A 22,651-nucleotide genomic window follows, 5' to 3' on the forward strand; every position below is an offset into this window, starting at 1 on the left:
CAGAAAGGTCTCTTCTCCTCCACTTCATTTTCACATAATAGGAGGATTAAAACAAAGACATGAGAAAAGGCACAAGAATATCCCACCTCATTCACTTTTTCTTATATACTTGCGAAAAAGGTAGAAGCAAGTTAAAGAGAAAAGCACAAATGAAAGTGAAGAAACAGGAAGATCAGAGGAATAATGGCAATAATACAGTTTTTATATTTAACTTCATGTCTAACATACAGGTACTCACATTCCCTGCTATTAAAAAATAAATAAATAATAAAAAACACAAAAGTTAACCTACAGGACTTTTTTTACCAGAACTGCAAATCAAAATTTTTCAAGTCTAGACTAACTTCTCTAAATAACCTGTTCTGTAAAGATTTCAAAGATTTCCATATGTTTATTCAAGTTCTCTCTATATTTCATCTGTGTAAAATAACAAAATAAATTGACATAAAGGACAAACACATACCCCAGTTCTGTCTCCAAAAAAATTCTAGTGTCTTCTGTGTTGCAAAATATTTTTTAACTGAGTAATGAACTCTTTGTATAAGCATACTGGAAAATCCTGCGCGTCTCAGAAGGTAGGCCATAGTTGGTGAATGCCCAAAAGGATCAACTGCCCAACCAGACTTTGGTTTTACTCCTGTTGACAAAAGAAAAAAAGTAAAAAAGGAATAAAGTTTTGGTTTTCACTCAAAGAAAGCTGTATCAAGAGCACTAAAAATAAAATTTCCAAGAACATAAAATAAAATATACAGGTAAGTATTGCCTCCTGCAGAACACACCCTTGTAATCAACAAGTTTATAATCAACAAGCTAGAAGTAAACAGATGAACAATTAATAACAAGAAAAAGATCAAAAGTCTTCAAGGAAAGGCATTCTGTCGAACCACATAAAAAACCTGAGATTAGCACTCTGCAGTGTTACAAAATTTCAGCTGTGTCTCAAACATCTTTACATGGAATAGTAATGAAACATCTGATTTTTTTTACTTTCAATAGTTTACACATTACAGTTGGGAAAGAAAGTTGAAAGAAAATGAATGCATGGAGATGGATTGATGACGTTGAATTTTCACTGTAATTTGAATAATGTTAACCTTTGTTGGCTTTAGAACTAACTTTTCTTATTTTTTTGGCTGACAATCATTAGAATCATGTTGACTAATACAGTATTTTCACTGAACTTCATACTACCAAATAAAGATGATCAACTCATGTTTAACTGATTCTTCAACACAGTTCTCAAGACACACTTTTACTGTCCTACAAAAAACAACAAAAAAACAACAACAAAAAAAAACAAAACAACAAACAACCAAAAAAAAAACCCCAAACCATCCAAAACCCAGTAGTGAACGCATTCCCCCTTTATTAAGCCTTCCCTTTCCCATTTTTTAATTATGACAATCCGTGCTTATGGGAATTGCAGCTTATGGAAAACCTAATGAACAGCTTTTCAAAATAATTTGAGATAACTAGATGAAGTGATGTTATTATTAAAATCACTGTACAATTATTTTCTATGTAAATGGATTATCTCTACTTATGGAACATCACCTCTGCAAACAACCAAACAAAAAAATACCCTCCCAAAGCTACCAAAACGGTTCAGCCAATGTTACTGCAATCACTAATTCCTCAAAGTTTCAGAAGTGTATATTTTGTTAATTGTATTTTGAAATATAATTATAACATTATAATGGGTTTGAGTTTTAGAACTACTACTACTAAACTTCATATTTTTTCGTAAGAAAACCTAATGAATACACACCTCTGAAGAACAGATGCAAACACATGAAGGGAATATAAAATTTTAAGTCATTTTAAGGCTTTTTCATGATTTTCAAAAGACAGAACTGGCAACTGGTAACTGTTATATTTTATTATGCTAATATATTATGTATATCTTTCACTGACCAGGACAAAATATTACAACATAAAATTGTTTAAATATTCTTAATTGAGGAACTATCTGTAAACGGTAACTGCAAATACTAGACTCAATTCTATAGTTTTCAATAAGCATTTAGATTTAATGTTTCAGGAAAGCAGAGTAGAAAGAGCCTTCTAAGTACTACAGAAATACAAAAAAACACACATTTTCTAATTGACTTCCTGTACTAACACAGTTAAATTCTACATCAAGTTACATACCAAGGTTCTTTTCTAGCCATTGATGTCCTTCTATCAGCTGGTCAATTAAAGCAAAATAGTGAGGAGAGGCTTCATCAGGCATGACCCATCCTCCTGTTACTATTTCAAACTGTCCATCTTTTAGTAACCTAAAAAAGACGTAAACTGTGTTCAGAATCTTGCACATCAAAAATACTCCTAAAAATCAATTTATGAATACCCACAGGCATTTTCAGAGACAGTGCCAAAATCCCAATCACCTGTGCTACTTTCATCACTGGACTACATTTCTTTAATCAAACAGGGAAAGACTGAAGAGATGAACAGTGATTTTTTTTAATGCTTTTATGCAACGCAAACTACGAGGTCTACTGCATGTGCCGTAATATTTTTTTTTAATCAGAAAGAAACCTATTTCCTGCACAGATTACAAAAGTGAGTGTATGTGCCACAGTACTGAAGGCCAGCTTAGCAAGGTGACTACACACTGCACACTTCAAGCACTACTAATATCTCCTATCTCTGATCTACAATTTTTATTGTTTTAGTGAGCCGGTAGAGCTTTGAAGTTTATTGTGTCTGTAAGGCCTTTGTAGCATCTCACTCATTAAAATGCCTTCTTGAAAAAGATGACAGAATAATCCAGGTTCTCTAGTAAGATGCCAGTGAACATAATACTTCCAGCATCAGGTTGTCCCTACAGTTAAATATGTAATTCCAACACTTATACATTAGCATAAAAATGTTTAATGAATTAAGAAAGAAATACAGTAAACTTATCAAAGTTTAGTCACATTACAGATAATACCCATGAGAGTAACGAACAACATACAGCAAAAATAACCTGTAGTGCAGCTTCACTCAAGTCTACAGCAGTTTAACCCCTACCTGATTCCTCTGAAGAAAGCATGCAGCTCCTTAGTGACTATCATTTATTGTTTGTTGTGTTCCAAGACATCTTTTTAGTCTCAAAAGCAATAGCTGTGCTATAACACTCATGCATTGTACATATATTTTTAAACAGATAGCTTTCTATGTCATACCTAAGATTTCCAGCATTACCTAACCTTTGCAGCCATGAGGCTCTCATAGCCTGAATGTATACTACAACCTATGCATCTTAAAGAAGTGCACAAAAAGAAAGCATCACAATCACAGAGGTATCAGCAACCCCCGGAAAAAAAAAAAAAAAACAACAGCTTTTTGAAAGCCGCAAACTAGATCCTTACTTGAAGTTTAACCAACAAGCACACTTTCTTGTCTCAATGTCTAAGCAAGCCTTTTACTTCTGTATTATATTTTCACTTGTGATTTTAGACAGAACTAAGAGCAAGGGTGTAGAATACTGGTTCACAATTTAAGCAGCGGCAAGCTTATAAAAAAACTACATATTTAAAAACAAAATTCTCATACTTGTGTTATAACTAAAGAAAAAAATGCCAAATGGAAATATTTAATAGGAAAGACTATTTTACTCCATTACCAACACTTAAACATGAGTTCAAGTAAAGTTTATAATCACAACTCCATTACAATTCGAACGACATCTTCACAGTTGTACATGGAAATTCTAAGTATTTTTTTTTTCCCCAGCAATTCAGGAATTTGGCCTCCCTTCTCTAAATGGAATTTCATTTTGTAACTGGAAAAAAATGAACCCAAAAAAATCAGAATTTGAGTAATGAATTGTCCTAGCAATTCTGCATTGCAACAAATGAAATCTCTATGGTGTCTCAGAACATGCCACATGGAAGACAATAAGTAGTTCAGTCAGTATTCAAACCTTTTAACGGCATCCCTTTTTTGGCTATCTATTCCTTCCCACCACTTTGAGAAGTAAGAAATCTCAGACCACATAAATTTCCTTCGGTTGTCTTCTTGCAGTTTTATAACCATATTATTTAAGATATGCTGTGTCTGATCTCTGAAGTAATCATCAAAAGTCTTCAACCAACCTAAGAAAAAGAAAATAAATTTAAGTATCTTTCAACAGTCTTAGCCTGTCTTCTTCCTACTCCCTAGATAAAGTTATGTAACACATTTCTCAAAAAACTGAACCTGACACCCTGTGGACAGTTCAAAGTGCTAAACTCTGAAGGAGTTTCTTTTTACAAAGTATAGATGTTCTATTTCCAAATGTATGAATATATGGATTCTCAGGCATTGTACTTGGATCAACAGAACACAGAAATTTTAAAAATTGCTGTGATTTTTTTGTTTTGTTTTGGTTGTTGTTTCTTTTTGTGGTTTTTTTTTTGTTGTTTGTTTTTTAATTTAAGCTCAAGCAGTTGAAAAAAATGTATGTATCTGCAAATTAATCTTCCATGATAACTTCCACTAGATTTCACCATCTCTCACATCAGGAACAATGGACAGCCTTCCCATTCCAAGCCCTATTACCAACACACAAACACAGAGCACCCTCTAAACCTTCCCTCAATGTCTTACCCTTTTTCAAGTCGTAAAGTACCCCACCACCCCACTGTCTGAAACTTTTAAAGGTGAGGTTATTAGATGTCATTCAACTTGTCATTCAACTTTTCTGCTTCAGCTTTGTACAAATCTGTTCTTAATTTTTGGGGGGTCAGACAACAATCTACGTAATATGTGCTCCAAACATGTCAAGAAAATTAATGTCACCTGAAAACCATATGCAGATCTGGCCAACAGAAAACAAAGCTGAAGCTCCATGGTGTATTAACAGCATTAAACTTTTATGCTTAAGTTTTCTTTACCTTAGCACTGCCATTAACTTCATAGTGCTAGACAGATTTCCTCTGGAGAAATGGAGTCTGTCTTAAATAATAACAAGGGGTTAATTTGAGTGCTACTACGGTAAAGTTACCAATGTTATAGATAATTGATGAAATGTTAAAAGTAGTATATAGACCTGACATACATGCACATGTACTTCCAATGTTATTTTTACTTAAGTAGAAACTGGCGGGTGGACAGGCAGTGGTGGGCAGGGAAGATGTATTTTAGTCCATCCCAATTCCACTCCACTGCAGGTTGTACTACGTCTTTAGTGACCACATTCAGCAATAAAATACTATGATTTGGCACACACACATATATTACAAAGCTCACAAGTCTCAATTCTTAAATAATTTAATGAGAAGGCATTACCAAAATCATCACTGCCAACAGAGTAATAAATGCTAGAGGCATCTTTCGAACCCTGGGGTTATGCCTAAATATCATCTTTCAAGTCCAGCTGTGCTGGTTGACAGCATCATTGTCCCTCAGCCCAGTTCTACCCTCTGGAGTTCAGCTACCTAACCCACTTCAGGCAGTCACATGAAACTGCATATGAGAGGTAACATAAGAGCTTTGCCAACACAGCAGGTTATATCATTGCTCATTAATCTGCTCCAGAAAGAAATGCCATCAGCAGTGGCTATAACCTCACACAACACAGCTATGTGTAAATGGAACGTCCTTCTCCAAGCAATAAAGGAGCCAAGAAGGAGAAGTGCCATGCTTGACCTCGTGCACACCAACAGGGAAGGGCTCATTGCAAATGTGACACCCCAGAGAAGTTTTGGATTCAGTGATCACGAGATGGCCGAATTCAAGGTCCTCAGGACAGTAAGAAAAGCATGCAGCAAGCTCACAGCCCTGAACATCAAGACAGCAGACTTTGGCCTCTTCGGGAACCTGCTTAGTAAGGTTCCATGGGATATAGACCTAGAGGGCAGGGGGACGCAAGACTAGTTGATATTCAGGGGTCATCTGCTGCAAGCTCTGGAGTGTTGTGTCCCGACTAGAAGAGAGTGCAGCAGGAGGGGCACGAGACATCCTTGGATAAGGAGTGGCTGAAAAAACTTTGAGGGGGAAAGGAGGCTTATAAAAGGTGGAAGCAAGGACAGGGGGCCTGGGAAGGATACAGAGATGTTGTCTGGGAAGCCAGAGACTAGGTTACGAAAGCTAAGGCCCAGTTAGAGCTAAACTTGGCTAGGGATGCGAAAGCTAACATGAAGGGATATTATAGTTACGTAGCGGCTAAAAAACAGACTAGGCACAACGCAGGCCTCCTCCGGAAGCTTTCAGGAGAACTGGCTACACAGGACTTGGAGAAGGCTGAGGTTCTGAATGACTTCTTTGCCTCTGTCTTCACTGGCAAAGGCTCTGACAGCACCACCCAAGTCTTGGAAGGCGGACGCAAGGACTGTGAAAATCTAGACCTTGGGCCCACTGAACGAGAGGATCTGGTTCGAGACCATCTTAAGAACCTGAATGTACACAAGTCCATGGGACCTGATGAAATCCATCTGCGGGTCCTGAAGGAGCTGGCGAATGAAGTTGCAAAGCCATTGGCCATCATATTTGAAAAATCATGGCAGTCAGGTGAAGTTCCTGATGACTGGAAAAAGGGAAATATAACCCACATTTTCAAGAAGGGGAAAATGGATGACCCGGGGAATTACAGACCAGTCACTCTCACCTCTGTGCCTGGCAAAACCTGGGAGCAGATTCTCTTGGAAGGCATGCTAGGGCACATGAAAAAGAGCAAGGTGCTTGGTGACAGCCAGCATGGCTTCACTAGGGGAAAATCCTGCCTGACCAATCTGGTAGCCTTCTATGATGGGGCTACGGAAATGATGGACAGGGCTGGAGCAGTCGACGTCATCTACCTGGACTTGTGCAAAGCGTTCGACACTGTCCCACAGAACATCCTTGTCTCTAAATTGGAATGTCATCAATTTGATAGGTGGACCACTCGGTGGATAAAGAACTGGCTGGATGGTCGCACTCAAAGAGTTGTGGTCAACGGTTCAATGTCCGGCTGGAAACCAGTAATGAGTGGTGTCCCTCAGGGATCGGTGTTAGGACCGATCTTGTCCAACATCTTTGTCGGTGACATGGACAGTGGGATTGAGTGCACCCTCAGCAAGTTTGCCGATGACACCAATCTGTGTGGTTCTGTTGATACGCTAGAGGGAAGGAATGCCATTCAGAGGGACCTTGACACGCTTGTGAGGTGGGCTGATGCCTACCTCATGAAGTTTACCCATGCCAAGTACAAGGTCCTACACCTGGGTCGAAGTAATCCCAGGCACAGCTACAGGTTGGGCAAAAGGAAAATTCAGTGTAGCCCTGCCGAGAAGGACTTGGGGGTGTTGGTCAATGAGAAAATGAACATGAGCCAGCAGTGTGCACTCACAGCCCAGAAAACCAACCGTATTCTGGGCTGCATCAAAAGGAGCATGACCAGCAGGTCGAAGAAGGTGATCCTGCTCCTCTACTCTGCTCTCGTGAGACCTCATTTTGTGCAGGTCTGGTGCCCTCAATATAAAAAGGACATGGAACTGTTGGAACAAGTCCAGAGGAGGGCCACGAGGATGATCAGGGGACTGGAGCACCTCCCATATGAAGACAGGCTGAGAAAGTTGGGGCTGTTTAGCCTGGACAAGAGAAGGCTGCATGGAGACCTTATAGCAGCCTTCCAGTATCTGAAGGGGGCCTACAGGGATGCTGGGGAGGGACTGTTCATTAGTGACTGTAGTGATAGGATAAGGGGTAACAGGTTGAAACTTAAACAGCAGAGGTTTAGATTGGATCTAAGGAGGAAATTCTTTACTGTTAGGGTGGTGAGGTACTGGAATGTGTTGCCCAGGAAGGTTGTGAATGCTCCATCCCTGGCAGTGTTCAAGGCCAGGTTGGATGAAGCCTTGGGTGATATGGTTTAGTGTGGGGTGTCCCTGCCCATGGCAGGGGGGTTGGAACTAGATGATCTTAAGGTCCTTTCCAACCCTAACTAGTCTATGATTCTATGATTCCATAGCTTGAGATTAATCTGCACTGGTGAGCGTCCCCCCACATCAGACATGCTATTGAAGTGCTCAAATCTTCAACTGCCAGCAACTAAACAACAATTTTACTTGCTACTGATCAAAAGCGTGAAGGTGACCCAATCTCATACCTGATTACCCAGTAACAGGCAAATATATTTCCTTCTGAGAGGTGAGGCATAGAGACCTGAAGTTTGTAGGTCCTGGTTAAATTCATACGGAAGCTGTTAACCTCGATTTAGCAGAATTTAACTACACAAAGTGTTTTGGGGCATCAGCACATACATCATCCCCCAAAACAGAACATGGAACTTTAAACCTTTTCCTTTCCTACAGCTACTGTTTCAAGGCAGTTTTTTGCTTTGAGCTATGGATTCTTACTAGCATAACGGGTTACATGAAAAGTTAAAGAGAGAGCAGCCTCAGATGAGAGAAAAATATAATAAGAACGTAATGCTTCTGCAGCTAATACAGTTATATCTTAACTGACCGCATATATTGGTAAATATTTTTCACATATATTGTTACACTACATTTTCACTATGCCTTAATCTCTTTTGCCTTAAGACATTTCCATCATGTCCTTTAATCCTCTGCAGAAAAGTAATGTAACAATTACGTATACAAGAGACTTCAGATCTCTGTTACAGATAATTCTTCCTTCTTTCAAGTGTTAATATGCAGTTTCATACTGCAGAAAAATCCACAGAAATGTCCTTAGCAAAGCAGTATCAAGTCAGGAGATTTCTATGATAACACTTTTTGTAATACCAACCAATAACCAGCCTCACACAAGCCCCTTTGGAGATGGAACAGTTTATGTTTACCAGGATTGTATCCCAGTTAAACTCTACTTGATATCAACTGAAGAGTCTGAACAAGATTGAAGATATGCAGATTGTACGCATGAGGAGATACAGATTTCTTGTGTTATTGCTGCTGGTTGAAGGCCAGATCTAATTTTGTAGTAAAGACGTGAAACACTTAAGATATTAAGGAGAAAGACTCAAGAAACCAAAACCAGCAACAGTAAGAAATTCAGCTGTCAAAGGTGAAATAACACCACTATTAATACTTTGGCCAAGTTCTTGGAAATAGCCTAAGCAGGAAAAAAGTTGCAACAGAAAGCTGAGAGACAGCTCTTTTAACTTCAGATTTCTTCAAATCTTGTTATTGATGGTGTAGCCACAGAGAGTTCTTTCAGCAAACTGGAAGAACAAGGACCTCACTATAAATTTAATGACTGACTACCTCAAGATAGATATCTGAGTACTAGTAAAAATCTACCTCTGAAAGCTAAGTTCATTAAGGACCACAACCTTATGCTTGGAAAAGACCCAGAACAGTGCTGGAAAGTGCAAAATAGAATCAAGTGAACCAATAGATATCATTCAGACGTAAAATTAAACGACAGACACATTGCAAACACACTTCCTGGGCAAGAAGAATATTCCTACTGGGAAAGTACAGGAAATTCCATGATTTATAACACAAAGTTAAATGGGAAAGGGTTGGTGAGGTTACCTGTTGTTGTAAAGCGGTATCTGTGCTTTGTTTGTCTTAGGAGTATAATACTTCTGGTGACTCAGAACTTTTGTTGGAGGGGGTGGTAGGGTGGCAGGGTTTGGCCATTTGGTTTTTTTTTCAGGAGGGAAAGGTTTTTTGGGGGGTATGTTTTTTTTCATTTGGGGCTGCTATTTTTTGCTTCTCTCATGGTTGGGGGTGTTTGGGTATTTTGTTTGTTTGGGGGTTGTATTTTTTTAGGGAGTTTGGGGTGGGATTTTTGTTGTTTGGCTGCATTTTTTTAATTACTGACCAAGAACCCAAAGTGATAGAAAAATGCTGTATAGAGAGGATGTCAGCAGAAAGAAGGGAGAGAGGTAAACTCCATACCTCTTTTTTAATAAGAACCAGGAGAATTATAAGTTCTGTACATTCTTTAAGATGGTTTCAGATTAATAAAATGACTGTAGAGAGTACTTATTTCTAGGAAAGTTTTCAGAAGAACAACCAGAGAGGAAATAAATGAACAGGTTTAAATACGGTTCTAAAAAAAGGCAGATCAAAGTCTGTAGTCTGATTTTTTTCCTCCAAGTATTATTACTATGTTCATATTTTGTTGCTTTAGCTGTCACAACTGGACAATAACACTCAATTTATATTCCAGAGATCATTTTCTTCAAAGACTTTAGATAAATGGAATTAGTCACTTATGTTCAAACTACCATATCTTACTTCACTCAGAGCCCCAGTACTTCAAAGAACAAATTAAATTGTTGGTGAGATACACAGCAATAAAGTTTAAAGTCACTCAAACTGTGGCTTTCCACAGTAACAAGCAGCTTCACTAGCTTCTCCTGGTTAGTGTACTATGAAGGAGTATACTATATTAGCATCATTCACTGCTTTTTGCTATATTTTACAGTTATTTCAAAATAAAGTGACACTTCTCCATTTTATTTATTACACACACAGTAAACCACCACTTGGGAGGAAAAAAGCAAATTATGTAAGCAAATCTAGGTTTCAGTTTAAATCCAGACTTCATATTATCTTACTGTATGTTGGGGGCAGGAGCATGTATCAAACAGCAAAGAAAGCATTTCAGCCAAAACCCTCACATCTTCCAAAAAGCACATCTTTTTAGCACAGGCTGAGGGTTAAATATCAATGACAGTCCAAAAAGTTAAAATATGAACAGACCATATTTAATGTAGCATGCTGGGTTACCAGCAAGATGAACAATGAAAATCTGCACTAGTTTCTAGTATCAATACCAAAGTTCTACTCCAGTTAATAAATAAGTACAACTTTTATCGTAGCAGTTGTCACTTGAAATCAATGACACTTTAATTATAATCTACTTAACTGCCTTGCTAGACTTAAATCTAACATAGTACATAGCATACTTAGAAAAAAACAAAAATCTTAACAGAAATGGTAACATATTTTTAATTCAAAAGCCTACAGATACCCAAATCAGTATAGTTAAAATACTACCTGGGTCATTATGTGAGTGAGGCACAACGAAAACTTGAAGTGGTTCACTGTCCCATTCATTTTCATTGTATGTGATATCGAATCCTTGTTTCCACACACCACCATCTGGATTATCGAAAGGAAGAATGTCGTAGATATCCAACATCTAACAAAAATTAAAAAAGAGTGAAAAGAATGTAAAACACAAATTCACAAAACCAGTTCTGCTATTACAAACTAAAGCTGCTTTCACTAAAAATGGATCAGCTTGTTCATTGCACAGGGAAAAGTGTCAAATGAATAGAAAACTGTCTAATGAGAGCACATTTCAAGTCATAACTATGACACCCAAGACAGAGCTGGCAGGAAGAGAAGCATTTGGCAGGCCTTGCTCTTAGGATACTAAATTGATTAGATAAATGGTAGGAATAAAAGCTTTAAGTCACAAAAATTATGACAGCTCACAATGGCACTGGGGCAGGAGGGTAGGGAGAGGATTATACAGAAAAGCACAGTACACTAAATAAAGGAGTGAGAATGAAGTGGACAAGCTAAGCAAGCAGTAAGAAGAGATAACATAGGAGAGATCTAGGCAAAAGTCAAATTCACAAAAAGAAACGGAAAGAAATGTTCAGAACTACAGTCAATTAATATAACAAAGCTCCTTATATATTTATTGTTGAACCAGTACACTAATTATACAATGAGGACATATTTCACTTGCCAATGCAAGTAAGAAGGTCAGACATAACTTTACAGTTACTTTAACAAGTTCCTATGAAATTCAGATACCACTAGATAGCTGCAAAGACAATCTTCTCATGTGAGTTCAGATCAAAGTTTACATACCCACTTTTTTTTCTCCCTTTTTTTTGTTTTTAGTTCTTTTTTTTAAGGGTCTGGTCTGCTTTTAGGAAAAAGGCAAACTTTATGAACATGAACTATTATCTGGACAAGCCTTTTACTGGCACTACAGTTTAATAAACTTACTTAAACTACAGTTTAGTTCTAAACCCATGTCAAAATACAACTGCACACCTGACAAACCCTCAACACGCATTTCACCTTCACAGAAATAGCCTATGAGTCATTTACTACATGAACACCACAAGAGTTAAAATCTTCTAGTGGTAAGCTGGCTTCTGTCTTGCTAGCAACCTTCAGAAACAAACACAGACATCTGAAGCAAATATATGACTCAAGAAGTAAAAGCCTTGTGATGGGCTGTCCTTGACTGGCTACAAAACCTCCAGTCAGCTGCTCTCTCTTCCTCAACAGGAGAGGGGAAGAAATAAGACTAAAAGCTCATGGATCAAGATAAAGAAAGGAAGATCACTTACCAAGTACCATAGCAGACAAAAAAGACACAAATCTGGGAACATTAAATTCATTTGTTGTCAATTAAACCAGAGTTGGATAGTGAAAAACAAAGACAAAACTAAAACACCTTTTCCCCACCCCTTTGCTAGGCCAGTTCCACTTCACTTCTTTGTTCCCAACTTCTCTATGTACCCCCACCTCAAATAGTGAAGGGCATAGGGGTTGTGGTCTGTCCATAATGGTTCCTTGTCCATCACTCCACTTACATCCACAAAAAAAAAAAAAAAAACAAAAAAAAAGGCATCAAAATCAAAATTATGTTAACACTGAAAAAGTGGAAATTTAACAATGTAATTCCACCTCTTCTCCCTTCACGTCATTTCAACAACAAAAGAATCCCCACATTATTTAATTCTGACAATGTCCACTCCATGTTTTGCCCACTAGCATTCTCGATTACTGTCCTGATCTCATTCCCCAAGCCCGAGGTGAGATGCCATAAACAACCACAGTGAGTTGATCCTGGCTGGGTTGGCATCTCACAGCCAAGCAAGATCAACCCACAAGAGGCCTTCATCTTAAAAGACAGAAAGAGGATTCAGTCATGTTACATGGAAATGCAAGCCCTGTAACCCAAGAAATTGTTCAGCCTCAGCTGGGCCTACAATGTCCATACAGTAGATACCTATGGCCTGTACAAGCTATTCTTATCACAGCACTTCTTCACCATGATTGTTTCCACCTTCAGACAATAATGCTGAACAGAAAATACAAAGACTTGATATATGCATTCAGTATGCCCAGCCTGAAGGGACCAAGCAAGAGTTACGCTGAAATCAGCCCAATACCGTATTTTCTTGCTTTTCTAAAATTTTATTTTGAGGAACTGTATTTTTCTGTGAAATGCAACCTTCTGAAGAAAATTAAGTGCATACTCTGTAAATTTGGCAGCTATCAATGATTGACTTTACAACCGACAAACTCTTTTGACATTTCAACCATTAAAACATCTGTTCAAGAAGCAACAATTATGAGTTTTTCTTATGGATGGAGCCTGAATTTCACAAGTAACTTTCTGCAGTCTACAAAATATTAATTTTTACAGTCCACAACATAGTTTTTTCTCAAACATCTATTACCTTACAGTTATCTCAAATCATGCTTCCCGTGTTTATGAGCTCAAAAGCTTAAAACTGCAATTCAGGAAAAATCTTGGAATCTTAATCAAGAATTGTCTGAAATGACTGGCTCAATGACCTAAGCCATCATCTGGAGAGGTTTTCTGCCTGCCAGGTGCCTGGATCCAGGATACTGTAAAGGAACTATCAAAGCTTGTCCAACTCACTGACTATTATCCCTTGTTGTACTTCCTATGATGCTTTCAGGGGCAACCCACACTGCATTGAAATTGACTACAGAGCTTTGGGGATAGTGATCAAGGTCATGGAAGCCTACATGTTGCCCTCTTCAATCCCACCAGTGAGGGGCAGGGTATGAGAGGACATTGATAGCACAGGTCAATAATTGGCCTTGGAGCTGGTGTTGGCAACAAGTTCTATGACCACGCACCAGTGCCTTCTTAGGAGAGATGGGATCCAACTCACTAAGTGGGGCAAAGGTATCAGGCCAAGATAGCCCAACTGTTAAGAAGAGCTTTTGGTTAGAAACAAAGGGAGGAGAAGAGAATTATCAGCAGCCCTTTGACAAAGTGATGGACAGGTGTCATGTGATATCAAAGGATTAAAAAATTAATAGCAATTTAAAAAAATTAACAAAACAGGGCTTATTCAGGGTCACACCCATCATTCGCATTTAAGCAAGGAAGTGCCAACAAGGCACAATTACAGAGAAGTCACTCAAACACCTTCTGGAAATCACTGTCTCTCAGAAGAACACTAATGCACATACCCTGGGGAATAAATCACAGAATCCCAAGGCTTGGAAGGGACCTCGAAAGATCATCTAGTCCAACCCCCCTGCAAGAGCAGGGTAACCTAGAGTACATCACACAGGAACTTGTCCAGGCAGGCCTTGAATATCTCCAATGTAGGAGACTCCACAACCCCCTTGGGCAACCTGTTCCAGTGCTCTGTCACTCTTACAGTAAAGTTCTTCCTGATGTTAACGTGGAACCTCCTATGCTCCAGTTTACACCCATTGTCCCTTGTCTTACCACTGGGTATGACTGAAAAAAGCCTAGCTCCATCATCCTGACACCCACCCTTTACATATTTGGAAACACTGATGAGGTCACCCCTCAGTCTCCTCTTCTCCAAGCTAAAGAGACCCAGCTCCCTCAGCCTCTCCTCATAACAGAGGTGTTCCACTCCCTTTATCATCTTCGTGGCTCTGCGCTGGACTCTTTCAAGCAATTCCCTGTCCTGCTTGAACTGAGGGGCCCAGAACTGGATGCAATATTCCAGATGCGGCCTCACCAAGGCAGAGTAGAGGGGGAGAAGAACCTCTCTTGCCCTACTAACCACACCCTTTCCAATGCATCCTAGGATGCCATTTGCCTTCTTGGCCACAAGGGCACATTGCTGGCTCATGATCATCCTCCTATCCACCAGGACCCCCAGGTCCCTTTCCCCTTCACTCCTTTCCAGCAGGTCAATCCCCAACCTGTACTGGTACATGGAGTTGTTCTTCCCCAGATGCAAGACTCTACACTTGCCCTTGCTGAATTTCATCAAGTTTCTCCCCGCCCAACTCTCCAGCCTGTCCAGGTCTTGCTGAATGGCAACACAGCCTTCTGGTGTCAGCCACTCCTCCCAGTTTAGTGTCATCAGCAAACTTGCTGAGGGTACACTCAGTTCCCTCATCCAGGTCATTGATGAAAATATTAAACAGCACTGGTCCCAGCACTGACCCCTGAGGGACTCCACTAGTCACAGACCTCCAGCTAGATTCTGCCCCATTGACCACAACTCTCTGCCTTCTTCCTTTCAACCAGTTCTTGATCCACCTCACTACCTGATCACTAAGCCCACACTTCCTTAGCTTATCTATAAGGATGCTGTGGGAGACAGTATCAAATGCCTTACTGAAATCAAGAAAAAACACATCTACCACTCTACCATCATCCCTCCACCTAGTCACTTCCTCATAGAAAGCTGTAAGGTTGGTCAAACATGACTTCCCCCTCATAAAACCATGTTGGCTGTTCTTAATAACCCCCTCATCCTTGGTATGCCTAGAGATGGAGTCAAGAATAACTTGTTCCATCACCCTTCCAGGGATGGAGGTAAGGCTGACCGGTCTATAATTACCTGGGTCCTCCTTCTTGCCCTTCTTATAGACTGGTGTGACATTTGCCATCTTCCAATCCTCAGGGACCTCTCGCGTTTCCCACGATTTACCACAGATGATGGAGAGTGGCCTAGCAATGACTTCCGCCAGCTCCCTCAGCACCTGTGGGTGCATTCCATCCAGACCCATCGATTTATAGATGTCCAGATTGCATAGCTGATCCCTAACCCAATCCTCATCTACCAAAGCAAACTCCTCCTTTGTCCTGACTCCTTCTGGGGCTATAGGAATCTGGGGCCCTTGGGGAGAGTCTGCAGGAGTAAAGACAGAGGCAAAGAAGGCATTCAGCACCTCTGCCTTCTTTATATCCTCTGTCTCCAGGGCACCCCACCTCATTCAGCAGTGGGCCTATATTGCCTCTTGTGTTAGTTTTATTTGCTATGTATTTGAAGAAGAAGCCCTTTCTATTGTCCTTAACCCGACTTGCAAGATTAAGTTCCAAGGAGGCCTTAGCTGTCCTTATTGCCTCCCTACATCCTCTAACAACTGTCCTATATTCCTCCCAAGTAGCCAGCCCCTCTTTCCATAATCCATAGATTCTCCTTTTCCACTTGAGTTTGCCCAGCAGCTCCTTGTTTAACCACGCTGGACTCCTAGATCCCTTACTTGATTTCTTACCCATTGGGACACCCTGATCCTGAGCTTGGAAGAAGTGGTCCCAACTATCTTGAGCTCCTTTACAGCCTAGTACCCTTTCCCATGAGACTTCCTTTAGCAGTTGATTGAACAGGCCAAAGTTGGCCCTTCGGAAATCCAGAACTGCGGCCTTGCTAAGTATTCTATTCCTCCCACACAGGATCCTAAACTCCACCATCTCATGGTCACTGAAGCCAAGGCTGCCATTGACCATCACCACTTCAACCAAAAACTCCTTGTTGGTGAGTACTAAATCTAGCAGCGCTCCTCTCCTACTTGGTTTGTCCATCATTTGCAATAAGAAGTTATCATCAATGCACTGGAGGAACCTCCTAGACGGTGAATGACTGGCTTTGTGAGTCTCCCAGCAAATATCAGGGTAGTTAAAATCCCCCATGAGGACTAAGGCATGTAGTCGCGAGGCTACTTCCAGTTGCCTGTAGAAAGCCTCATCAACTCCTTCATCCTGATCAGGAGGTCTATAATAGAGTCCCACAACTGTATCACCTGTACCAGTCTGTCCCTTAATTCGTACCCACAGACATTCCACTTTCTCCTCATCTGCCCCTGGACAGAATTCAATACATTCTAGTCACTCTCTCACATAAAGAGCAACGCCACCACCTCGCTTTGCTGACCTATCTTTCCTAAAAAGGACATAGCCATCCATGACCACATTCCAGTCATGTGAGCTGTCCCACCATGTCTCTGATGAGCTAGAGATCTGTGTGCAGTTGAAAGCTTATGATCTTGTCAGTATCATGAAGACATGACGAGATAACTCTAATGACTGTACAGTTGCAATGGAGGGGTACAAGGTCTCAAGGAAAGACAGGCCAGGAAGACAAGGAGAGAGCGTTGGCCTTTATGGAAAACAGCAGCCAGTGTGCATGGAGCTCTGCCTGTGGATCTGAAGGGAGAAAGGGATAAACCAAGCTTCCTAGAGGTAAGCAGAGGGCAGCATGCCAACATTTGATTAAGGGTGTGCTGGCAAGGTCCTTCAGTCTCTCTCAACATAATTAGGGGATGTAGATCCATGCAACAGCAAAGGGTTATTCATGTGTTAGAAACCATGGAAGCATCTAAGAATGATCATACGGGAATTAGGGGCTCTGTTGCAGATTATTTTTAGTTTTACTTAGTATTTCTATATTTTGCGTTTGATTGTGTCCTGGGTTCAGCAATAGCAGTCATTTTTCTTCTTCTTAGTAGCTGGTGCAGTGCTGTGTTTTTGACTTTCAGTCTGGGAACAATGCTGATAACACCAATGTTTTAAGTTGTTGCTAACTAATGTTTACTCTGACCAAGAACTTTCTGAGTCTCATGCTCTGCCAGGGAGGAGGGGAAGTCAGGAGGAAGCAGAGACAGGACACCTGACCCAGAGTAGCCAAAACGGTATTCCATATCACAGCACATCATGCCCACTATATAAACTGAGGGCAGCTAGATGACTTCTCATGTCGGACTGGGTATCAATCAGCAGGTGGTGAGTGGTTGTATTCTCTTCCCTTGTTATTTCCCTTATCATTATTATTAATGGTGTTAGCAGTAGTGGTTTTGTGTTATACCTTAGTTATGGACTGTTCTTATCTCAACCCATGGGAGTTAAGATTCTTTCAATTCTCCTCCCCATCCCTCCGGGAACAGGGGAGGAAGAAGTGGGGGGGAGTGAGCAAGCAGTTGCGTGGTTCTGAGTTACAGGCTGGGCTTGAACCATGATTGTGAAACAGTTATCTATAGGAACATCCTTATTTAAGAAGTTAGCCTCTATGTTAGCACAGGTTGCTGTGTTGCTTGAACTTCTTGTTCCCTGTGACATGCCAGCCTTAGTCCTTACTCTCTAGAGCATAACCAAAGCACCTTGGGTCCATTGTATATAGGATGAGTTATTTGACAACCTGGCAAGGTAGATATCTAGCCAGCCAACTTGGCAACAAAACCTACTTTTAATGTGATCTGCAGTAAACTGCCTTCATTATAAACGACACACTCACAGATCGACAAGACCCTTCCCCCACACAAGCATAGTAGCAGAAGACAATGACATTACAGGTATTACAATCGTATGTAAATCACTAACCAATAATTGTAACTGGGAGTGCACTATCTTGTAACTTTTGTGTATAAATGTAATGATGAAATTGGCATCTGCTGTGCCTGATTTGTGGAAATTCCACCTGGCATCCAGCGCTGCAATAACGAAGTGCCTGCTTCTTAATACTACGTTGGTGCTCAGGAGTTTTATTCTCTCAACTTTTGGTGACAGTTTCCCCCCCAAAAGGGGTTAGGACCCATAGCCCAACTGAAGTGCATCTACATCAGTAACATGGCAGCATAAGCAACAAACGAGAGGAAGAGTTGGAAGCAACTGTGCAGCTGGAAAACTCTGATGGAACTGCAATGACAGAAACATGGTGAGATGACTCACACAACCAGAATGTTGCAACAGATGGCTATAAACTCTTCAGAAGGGATCAGCAAGGAAGGAGAGGCAATGGGGTAGCCCTGTATGTTGGAGAGTGCTTTTACTGTCTAAAGCTTGACAACGGTGATAAAAGGATTGAGTGTTAATGGGTAAGAGTCATGGGAAAGGTCAACAAGGCAGGTATCATGGCGGGAGTCTTATAGACCACCCAACCATGATGAAGAGGCAGACAAAATATTCTGTAAGCAGCTGGAAGAAGTCTCACAATCACCAGCCTTTGTTCTCACAAAGGACTTCACCTTTCCAGATATATGCTGAGCTTACAATACTGGAGAGAGGAAACAGTCTAAGAGGTTCCTGGAATGTGTGGAAGGTAACATCCTTACACACCTGGTAAGTAAACCAAGCAAGGGAGATGGCCCATTGGACCTGTTGTTTTTAAACACAGAAGGACTTGTTGGTGATGTGATGGTTAGCAGCTGTCTTGGGCATAGAAATGACAAAATGGTAGACTTTTCAACTCTTGGCAAAGGAGGGGGCTCAGCAGAACTGCTACCCTAAACTTCCAAAGGGCAGACCTTGACCCGGTTAGGAGACTGGTTGACAGAGTCCCTTGCAAGACAGCCCTGAAGGTCAAAGGAGTCCAGGAAGGATGGACATTCTTCAAGAAGTAAATCTTGGAGGTGCAAGAGCATGTCATGCCCATGTGCTCAAAGATGATCCAGCAGTGAAGGCCACTGGCCTGGCTGAACAGGGAGCTTTGGCTGGAACTCAGGAGAAACAGGAGAGTTTATGACCTTTAGAAGGACAGGCAACTCAGGAGGACTACAAGGATGTCATGAGATTATGCAGGGAGAAAATCAGAAGGGCCAAAGCCTGACTGGAACTTAAATCTGGCTACTGGCAGATTGTGAAAGACAAAAACTATTTCTATGACTATATTAGCAAGGGGAGGTAAGGACAATCTCCAAAGTCTTTTGGATGCAGAGGGAAACACGGTGACAAAGAAAGAAGAGGCTGAGGTACTTAATGCCTCCTTTGCCTCAGTCTTTACTGGCCTTCAGGAATCCCAGGCCCCACGAAAAAAAGTCTGGAGCAAGGAAGATGTGTCCTCGGTGGAAAAGGGCCAGTCAGGGAATACTTAAACAAACTGCACATTACGTATGTGCAGGGCCATGGGCTGCACCCACAAGTACTGAGGGAGCTGGCAGATGTCACTCCAAGGCCACTCTGAAGAATCTTTGAACAATCACAGTGTTCAGGCAAATTGCCCAAGGACTGGAGGAAAGCAATGTCATTTCTATCTTCAAGAATGGCAAGAAGGAGGAGGACTCAGGGAACTGCACCTGGTCAGCTTCACCTTCATCCCTAGGAAGGTGAGGGAGCAGCTTACCCTGGAAACCAATTCTAAGCACATGAAGGATGAGAAAGTAATCAGAAGTAGTCACCAGGGATTCAGCAAGGGCACGTCATGCTTGATCAACTTGAGGAACTTCTACAGTGAAATGACTGGCCTGGCAGATGAACACAGAGCAATTGATATTGTCTACCATAACTTCTGTAAGGCTTTCAGCACTGAGCAGACAATAAGATGGATCAAAAACAGCTGAAGAGCCAGAAAAAGAGGATGGTGATCAGTGGCATGAAGTCTAGGTGAAGGCTAGTAACCAGTGGTGTGCTATGGACTCACTACTGTCTAACATCATTAATGATCTGGATGATGGGCAGAGTGCACCATCAGGAAGTCTGCAGATGACACCAAACTGGGAGGAGAGGCTGATACATCAGAGGGTTGTGCTGTCATCCAGAGGGACTTGAACAGGCTGTAGGAAGGGGTCCAAAGGAATCTCATGCAGTTCAACAAGGCAAAGAGAGAAGTACTGCAGGTAGGCAGTAATAGCTCCAGGCATCAGGACATGCTGGGGACTGCCCAGCTGGGAAGCAGCTTGGCAGAACAGGACCTCAGAATCCTGGTGGACACCAAATTGAACATGATAACACACAACAATGTGCCCTTGCAGCAGAGAAAGCCAGTGGCATCCTGGGCTGCATTAAGAAGTGCTACCAGCAGGCCAAAGAGTCCTTCCAGCTTACTCAACACTGGTGAGGCCACACCTGCAGTTCTGTGATCAGCTCCAAGCTCCCCAGTACAACAGACACAGACACACTGGACAGAGTCCAACAAAGGGTCACTAAGATGATGAAGAGACTGAAGCAACTCTCACATGAGGAAAGGCTGAGAAAGCTTAAACTGTTTACCTTAGAGAAGGTTTTCAGGGATCTTATCCATGTGTACAAATACCTGAAGTAAGAGTGCGGAGATGATACAGGGGTAACCAATGTACAGGGGGGTAATACAGAGAAATTGTACAAGGGGGTTAAAGGAATTCTTTTGCTTAAAAGTATTGTCTGTCCTAAGCACCTAACATGACAAGGCATTGACTACTGATGAGGGGGAGAAGCAGATGCTTAGTTCTACTGGTAAGGGACAAAAGCAGATGTTTGGTTCTGGGGGAGAAGCAGACTGGGCATGGACCAAACTCTAAGGCCATGTGTGAAGACTAGAAGGTGAAAAGTTTAAGAAGAGGAAGACTCACTTACTTCATCTTGAGACCCTTGCCCATGACCAGAAGGGGTACTGCGCAGGCACAAAGGACCTTCTAGCTCATTATAATATGAAGCAGGGATAGATAATAAATATGTATAGGCATATTGAGTAACCTAATGCATATGTATACCTTAAGAGAATAAACGTAAAGGGAAAACAACCCTGAGGTATGCATACTCTGGAGGAGCTATCCCCATGCATCTCAGTGCTGAATAAAAGCATACCTACTTTACAACTTTAACGAGTTGTGGAGTCTATCCACGCATCAAAGAGGAGCCACGTTCTTTTCAATGGTGCCGGTAACAATACAAGAGGCAATGGGCACAAACTTCCTCTGTTTTAACACAAGAAGTTCCTGCTGAACATCAAAAAACACTGTCCACATAAGGGTGACTGAGCACTGACAAAGGCTGCCCAGAGAGGCTGTACAATCTCCATCCTTGGAGATACTGAAAAGCCTTTTGGGAACGGTCCTGGGTAACTGGCCCTTGAGCAAGGAGTTAGGAGTTAGACCAGATGACCTTCAGATGTCCTTCCCAACCTTAACCATTCAAAACATTTTGTGATTTGAATGTTAATCAAAAGCAGTTAGGGAAAAAAAAAAAAAGAACTCAAACTCCTACTGGAATTAGGAAAAGGTTAAATACAAGTATTTTCCAGTATTTTTCCTTCTATTTCTAAGGATAAAACACTTGTAAGCAAGGATTTTGTAAAAATAGTAAACAAACAGAAATTCAAAGAGGGTGCTGCCTGTCTTAATTATGGCTGCTTCAGAAGACAGTCATGTTGTTACAAAGCTGTTGAAAACTTATCAGTGGTCTTTTCCTCTATATGGGATCACTTTCTCTATACCAAGAGACTCAAACTGCTGAAGTAATGCAACTCTTGGGCAAACATCACAATATCACCCAGTGAAACCTAAGCCCCTGCAGAGGAAAAATACAAGCATAGTTTGTGCCTCATCAGGCCACCTCTTTAAAGAGTGATTCATGCCTTATTTTAAAAGGAGCAACATTATTTAGAACAATGTTAGATGCTTCAGTATTTGAAAGGGACAAGAGAAGAGGTATCTCACTATATCAGTTAAAAGACCTTCCATGTCAGTGTTGATGGCTGTTGAGAATTCTATCTTCTTTGAGCACAAATTCCAGTTACTTCTTGAACTATTGACCTAGAAAAGTGTCAGGTCATAACTATATCCAATTCAGAGTTCTTCATTTTGTTCATTTAATTACCTAGCTCCATATTCGCCTTTTGAAAAATGTACACATTAGTCTCCTATTTAATTTGAATTATATTAATTCTGAATTCAGCATTATTTTTAGCAGCCAGCTCTATTACAATTTCCTAACTAGTTACAAACACTGCCAGTAAAGGTGGCGTTTTCTTGACGAGAAACGTCCTTTAGCTATCTTATCTAAGTATCTTTGGGGTCTCATATTATTAATA

At 40.9% G+C, this 22,651-nt stretch overlaps 1 protein-coding gene across 1 annotated transcript in view; it reads right to left on the reverse strand.

Annotated features, from left to right (window-relative positions):
* The window catches only part of MAN2A1 (mannosidase alpha class 2A member 1), a 116,929-nt gene that overhangs the window by 85,239 nt on the left and 9,039 nt on the right, over positions 1 to 22,651 (reverse strand). Inside the window, exons 3-6 of the mRNA XM_005141196.2 lie at positions 10,926 to 11,070; positions 3,914 to 4,085; positions 2,152 to 2,279; positions 464 to 637 (exon numbers count right to left, since the gene is read on the reverse strand). Coding sequence (XP_005141253.1) covers positions 464 to 637; positions 2,152 to 2,279; positions 3,914 to 4,085; positions 10,926 to 11,070 — 619 coding nt within the window. The remainder of the gene's footprint in view (positions 1 to 463; positions 638 to 2,151; positions 2,280 to 3,913; positions 4,086 to 10,925; positions 11,071 to 22,651) is intronic.

The sequence above is a fragment of the Melopsittacus undulatus genome, chromosome Z (genome assembly GCF_012275295.1).
Source record: "Melopsittacus undulatus isolate bMelUnd1 chromosome Z, bMelUnd1.mat.Z, whole genome shotgun sequence".
NCBI classification, from domain to species: domain Eukaryota; kingdom Metazoa; phylum Chordata; class Aves; order Psittaciformes; family Psittaculidae; genus Melopsittacus; species Melopsittacus undulatus.